This window comes from Hipposideros armiger, unplaced genomic scaffold (genome assembly GCF_001890085.2).
Source record: "Hipposideros armiger isolate ML-2016 unplaced genomic scaffold, ASM189008v1 scaffold_132, whole genome shotgun sequence".
NCBI lineage: Eukaryota > Metazoa > Chordata > Mammalia > Chiroptera > Hipposideridae > Hipposideros > Hipposideros armiger.
In genome coordinates, this window is record NW_017731482.1 from 301,724 (window position 1) to 308,310 (window position 6,587).

Genomic DNA, 6,587 nt, shown 5'->3' on the forward strand with positions numbered 1-6,587 from the left:
CGCCAGCCCAAGCATGCCAGAGTGGGGAAAGGGGAGCACCTCAAGCCTGACACCAGGTCTGAGCAGCTTTCCTCTCACTTGTTGCTGGAGCATGCTTGTTTGCACAGGTCAGGGGCAAAGGTAAGGGGTCACAGCTAGAATAGGGTTTCTATCCCTGCCTATCTGGGTGGCAACCTGGTGCCCAGGTCTGTGGCCACTGGTCCCTCAGGAACAGGATAGAGCGGCCTAGTGAGGCCCCAGGTCCCCTAAGAGTGCCAGGTGCGAGGAGTCAGGGCACCACGGCCCTGGCTCCAGGTAGCCCAGCCAGGAGTGGAGACACAAGGGAAGAAAGAAAACCCATCTGTCTCCAGGACCCCTCCTTTCTCTCATCTCCTGAAACTTTAAAGACTCTTGGCTGGAATCTGAGCTGGGGCTCGTTAAAGTTTAAAAGCCAGAGCCTAGGGAGCTGGGCATGGAGGGCACAGAGCCAGCTTGGGGGCTGGGGGCTCTTCTGGCCACAGAGGAACACTGGCTGGAGGCACCCACCCCAGCCCCGCCCCACTCCCATTCACAAGATTCCTTTTCCCCAGGGCAGGCACCAAGGAGGCTGCACAGCCACACTGCCTTACATCTCAACCTGCACACCACTCCACAGTTTGCACATTGCAAAGGGTTATGCTGTAACAGCCACGTCCCACCCACTATCCCGCCTAACCCTCCCTGGATGACTTGCTCCATTCCCGGCAGCCCCTTTAGCACAGGCCTCAAATCCTCTGTCCAGACAATACAGCAGCATCCTCCTCCTACCACCCACCTTATCCAAAACCTTCCCCTAGCACCCCAGGACCTCCAAGACCCAAGTCCTAGGGCCTTGGTCTAGCTCTCTAAACACCCCCAACCCTGAGTTCCAAGCCCCACACTAAATACCTACAGTTCTCCTAATGCACTTCCTGTTTCCTGCCTCTGGGCCTTTGCACAGCTGTTCCTCTGTATGGACAGCTGCTGATGCTATCAAACTCGTATTCCTCCTTCTCCATCCAATTCCAAAGGGAGCACCTGAGCATTCCTTCGCTGTGAAACCTTTCCTGGCCCCCAAGCCTGGTTCAAAGGCCCCCTCTGAGTCTCCACAGCTCCTGTGACAAGTGTTTGTCCCAGCATCCAATGGGGAGCTCCTTGAATGCAGAGCTCGGGTTTGATTCCCCTCTCTGTCCCCAACCTCCAGCACAGGGCCAGGCAGAGAGGCTATCAGTTACCGTCCACTGAATGAGTGAATGAAAGAATGAAGTGCCCAAGACAGGCAGGGCAACACTACCATCCACAATTGACAGACGAGGAAGCTAAAGCCCAGGCAGGGGCAGCAACCTGCCCACAGCCACCTTGCTGGGACTCTGGACCCTGTGCTCTCACTCCTACAGCCTCAGGCCAACCCAGGCACCTCCTCCAGGAAGCCTTCCCTAAAGCCTCCAGCCACTTCTGATCTTTCTCTTCTCTGAGCTACCCACCTGAAGGTCAGGACCCTGACTAACTGGAGTCATGCTCTCTGGGAACCTGTTCCCAGAGGACAGCTCTGGAACTACTTCCTCCAGCTGTCCCAAGTCAGAGCTAGAGCCAGCCAGGACAGGGGTCCTCTGGGCCTAACCCTTGTTCAGGTGCCCTATCTGGAGACCTCTCTGATGGTACAGACTGGCGTGGCCTTAGCTATCTGCTCTTACTGTGTGTCCAGACCACCCCTACCATGGCCGAAGGCCAGGATAGCCTCTACAAACTACCTTCTCAGCAACTTCCTGGAGACATGGGGAAACTGAGCCCCAGAGGGGACACAGGCCCACTCTATACCCGAACTCATCAAGTCCAAAGCCCTAAAACCAGATTAACTCCCGCCCCTGCCACCACAGATAAGAAGACTGACTAATATGTGAAGTGACCCCTGAGGTCACACAGCAAGGACTGGGCTTTTGCCCAGCTGGGTCCCCTCCAGGGTGCCCTCCCACTATGATACAGCACAGGGAGACCCAAGTCAGCAGAAAGGGATAAGTTGTGAGCCACGGGGCTCTAGAGACGGACGGGCCCGAGAGAGCAGAGAGATCTCAGCCTTAGGGGTCTTGGCCTTGAACCCCAGGACGTGGGTTCTGATCCTGCTTCAGCCACATTCTGTTTGGCCTTGCACAAGTGAATTCCTGCTCTGAGTCTCAGTTTCTACATCTGTTCGATGGGGTTAATAAGATCCATGCCACAGGACAATTGTGAAGATTCAGTGGAAAGACAAAACATCTGGCCCTGGCCCTGCCTCCATCTCCCCCACGATCTTCTGAGTCTATGGACTGTTAAGAGTAAGAAGAGCCCTTGGAAATCCCTGAGCTGATCCCTCATTTCTACAGGGGAGAGAATGAGGTGCTGAGAGGGGACAGGCCTGAGCTCTGGCTTGAAAGATTAGAACCCAGGGCGGTGGGGGGTGGGAGCAGGTGGGTAGCGAGACAGGGCAGGGAGGGGCCACTTGAAGTTTCTGCAAAGGGGAAGGGGAAGGGCCGCAGGACAGGAAGTCACAGAAGACAGGTCCCCACTGCCCAGCTTCCTGTAGGGCAAGAGGAACCTCAGGTTCTCAGCCACACTCCCCCAAGAGACCTCCTGCTCCTGCTCCAGCCACCAAGCCCCTCAAGGCCCCTTCCTACTGGGCCCACTCCTACCTCTGTCATCTACCTGTGAACATCTGCCCCATGCAGTAGGCAGAGGTCACCTGGAATTGTCATTCCTCTCTCCACCAGGGTCTGGAAACCTCTGAGGGCAAGAGTCTCCTCCTCTGCCTCTCACATGGCTGGCCAAGCACCCATCTAGGCATACGGCAGCGCTGGAAAACCTGAGCACATAAGCATCTAGGACAGGGCTGGGCATGGGGAGGCCATGTCATCTCCTGCTTTCTGTCTCCTGTGGGCCACAGCACAGGCGTTGAGTTCAGAGGTTCTTGGGGCCAAAATGGCCCCATGGCACAGATCGAGAAACAGCTCAGAGAGGCAGGGACGTGCCCACAGTCACACACACACAAGAGAAGACCACACCAGGAAGGTCCCAGACTCTTGCCCAGCTGGTCCTGCTTGAATGACTGACAGGCCCCCCTTGGTTCCCATTTCTCATATCACTACAGGAGCCACAGGGAAGCCTGGCCTAGGCATTGAGAGACCTGGGTTCAAGTTCGAAGCTGCCTTGGACCTAGGATGCATGTTCAGCATCTGCCTCTGTCTGGAACAAGGCCTGACCTCTCCCCCTCCAGTGCCCAGAGCACAGTGCAGGCCTGGGTCCAGGCCAGGCTGGAGGCCAGGAGGGAGGGAAAGGATGGGGGTGGCCTCCAGCAGCCCCTTCCCTTTGTTCTGGTGCCAAATGCTGGGCCCAGAGCCACAGTGGCTTGCAGGGACCTCTGGATACAGGGGCGGGAGAAGATAAGCCTGGGGGAGGGAGGTGAGGCCGAGGAAATCAATCAGGTAGACAGATAGATGGATCCACACCCCTAGCCTGGGATCACGAGCACAGGGCATGTCCAGGGGGCAGCTGGCTTTCCCAGCTCAGTGGGGAGGCCCAGAATAGGATGGTGCAAGAGGGGACAGGAGGTAGAAGCTCAACAAACACCTGTAATTGAGTCCCAGCCTCCAGGAGTGACCCAATCATCTCTGGGACTTTGGCTTCAGACCTGTTGTGTGACCTTGGCAAGCCACGCCCCTTGCTGGGCCTCAGCTTTCTCATTTATCAAAGGAAAATTTGATGATGAGAACACTGCGTCCTTCAAAGAGCTATCAATGGGGTCAAACGCCATAATGTTGACTAAGATGTGTGATCCCAAGCTTTGCTGGGACTTGTCTTGTGTGACCTGGGCTGGCCCCTGTTCTTCTCCTGGGCCTCACTTGCACCCAGTGAGGAGGGAGTATGAAACAGGGATTGGAAAGGGCCCTTTGGCACCCTAACCTCTGCTCAGTCTGAGAGGGAAGGAGGGCCGGGGTCCTGCCTTCCGGGGAGGATCTATGCCCTAACCATAAGCCCACAATACCCCAAATTTTTCAAGTCCTCTCCACTACCAAGGAAAGCCACCACACAAGTCTGATCTGGCAATGAGGGGTCTGTTGTGGCAGTCTGGCCCCCAAACCCACCAACGCCTGTCCTGAGCTGGGTTTATTTATTAACCAGCCAGATGGAGGAGGCAGCTCCTCCCTGTTGACATAGAGGGTGGGAGTGCTGGACTCAGTTCAGATCTTCCCCTTCCCCCCCTCTGGAGAATCAGCTCAGTGGGGGAACTACACTTCCCCACCCCACTGTGCAGCTAGCCTTAAGCCTTTCCCAGGTCACAGTTGGGAAAACAACTTCGTTCTCATAACAAACTTGTTTACTTTCCATTCAATTTGTTCTTCCCTTCTTTCCTTCCATCCTTCATTCAACCAACATCCTTGCTCTGTCTGTGTTGGGTGCTGGGGACCCAAACTGGGATAGGACCTATTCCCTGCCCTCAGCGGGCACCAAGCTGGGACATACTAGCTGCCCTCCCCTTTCCTGCTCTTCAGGCTCAGACACAGGCCAGGCCCCCAGGGAAGCCACCAGCCCAGGGTCCTCGGGCCGGGCAGAGAATCCTAGAGGGAGAGACATACAATCCTAGAGGGAGAGACATACATGGAAACCCAGAAAGAAAGAGACAGTCAGATAGCCAGGGTGCAGAGAGAGAGTCATCGAGGGGAGAGGGGAAGGCCACATGGGAACAGATGGACAAAGCTTTAAATGAGTAAGACAAAGGGAGGCAGAAAGGCACAGGGTCAGAGATGGAAGGTCATACATCTCTGGGCCCTGGTTTGAGGCCAAGATGCCTGAGCTAAGTCTGAGAGCAGGTTCCAGTCAGGAGGGGCTGGAATGGGGAGAAGACAGGAGGCCGTCTTGAGTCCAGTGCCCTGACCTCCCATCCTTTGCAACGGGAATATACACCCTCACAGTTCCAGAAGGAAAAGGGAAGGGGGGTGAAGGGCACAGCCTACTGCCAGGAGCCCACTAAAGGGAGACATGCCTCCCTTGAAATGTGGCACTCACATTTCTAGACCAGAGTCTTCACCAGCCTCTGTCCCATATAGGCCCCAAAGGGAGGTGGGCTCATGGGGTCCCACATACTAAGCCTGCCCTGATGTGGTAAAGAGAGGAAAGTCATGGGGCTGTGAGGAGTGGGGTTGATGGCTGTGAGGGGGCTGATGTGTCTGCATCTGCCCTGCCTCTTCTGGTCTCCCTTGGCCCCCTCCTCCCCCGGCCCACCCCCAGCCTGGCCCTGTGTAAAGCAGGGACATCTAAGCCCTGTCTTCAATATCTGCTAGGCACAATCCTGAGTCCCTGAAGGATATTCAGGGAGCAGCCAGGGAGGGAAGGGGCCAGAGCAGGGCACCAGGCAGGAAGGAATCAAGGTCCCTGGCACCCAAGTGTGCAGAGAGCGGGGAAGGATACCCAGCTCAGGCTGAGAGAACCAGGAATTACGAAGAGGAGAGCTTGGTATCTCACCTGGGATAACACAAATCAGGGACCAAATGAAGGATTGTAGGGGCAGAAGGGTCCCTGAGGGATACCACTCTCCTAGATGGGCCAGGCAGCCGCCCACCTCCCTGGAGCAGGCAGAGGGATGCAGAAGCCTGGGTTCTGGCTAGGTGAGCTAGAGTCACATACCCCCTCTCTCCAGGCCTCAGTTGGCCCATCTGTGTGATGGGGGCTTGCAGAGCAAACTGTGCCTCCTCCTGGTTCCTGGGAGGAGACTCTTTCTGAGGTGTGCAACCAGGTGTCTGTGGCCCTGCAGGAGGACCAGGAGACTCCCTGTCAGAGGCAGTGAGACTACACATGGGGCAGAGCAACCCTACCTTGATCTTGTGCAGGGTCCGATCCATCTGCACAGCCTGTACCCACACAGACACGCCGGCCTTGCTGTAGGTCAGGTTCCAGCCTGCCTCGGCCTCACACTCTGACCGGAAGCTGCGGAAGTCCTGGTCGTCGGGCACCTGGACACTGTCGCGGCCCAGGACTGGCCGAGGCCCTTGGGGCTCTGTTGAGGCAGCTGGCTTCTCCATGGGGAGGCCCAGGGCCCTGGTCCTAGTCCGGCTCTCCTGGGTCCTCCGCGGAGGCTGAGACAACGTCGACGCGGCTGCAGATGCTGACGCCACCTTCCTGGGACCTGCAAGACCGGTTTGGGGACCGGAGTCAGTGCACTGGGGGCGCGGGTGGGGCTGTCCGGGGTCCTGGGTGGGTGGAGAGTTCGACATAGGAAGGCACTGGCCCCTGGTGAGGGCGGAACGCACAGGACAGTCACGGGGGCCATCCCCAAGGAGCGACCCCAGACCTCCCTGGGGCTGGAGTGGGGGCTGCTTGTCGGGTGCGGGGGGCCCTCGAGAGTGGGTCGGGACCCAGGGGAGTCCGAGACCCGAGGTGACGGACGGTCCGGCGGCGACGGCGCAGTGCTGACCCGACCGGCTCAACTCACACGGGCAGCGGCGTGGGCGCGGGAAGTGCGCGGGGCAGGGTGGCTGTAGGGTGGGCGCCCGCCGGGCCGCCCGCTCACCTGTGCCCGCTGCTCCACCGGGGCCGCCGAGGCCAGGGTGCGAGCGCCGCCG

The 6,587-nt window shown here is 58.0% G+C and overlaps 1 protein-coding gene across 3 annotated transcripts in view; it reads right to left on the minus strand.

The window, feature by feature from the left end:
- The window catches only part of STARD10 (StAR related lipid transfer domain containing 10), a 23,265-nt gene that overhangs the window by 16,347 nt on the left and 331 nt on the right, over positions 1 to 6,587 (minus strand). Inside the window, exons 1-2 of one of the 3 annotated variants that reach the window (XM_019649407.1) lie at positions 6,536 to 6,581; positions 5,841 to 6,151 (exon numbers count right to left, since the gene is read on the minus strand). In XM_019649407.1, coding sequence (XP_019504952.1) covers positions 5,841 to 6,047 — 207 coding nt within the window. In that variant the 5' untranslated portion in view covers positions 6,048 to 6,151; positions 6,536 to 6,581. Of the gene's footprint in view, positions 1 to 5,840; positions 6,152 to 6,457; positions 6,582 to 6,587 lie in introns of those variants that run through there. The other 2 variants (XM_019649405.1, XM_019649406.1) reach the window with 2 other exon arrangements.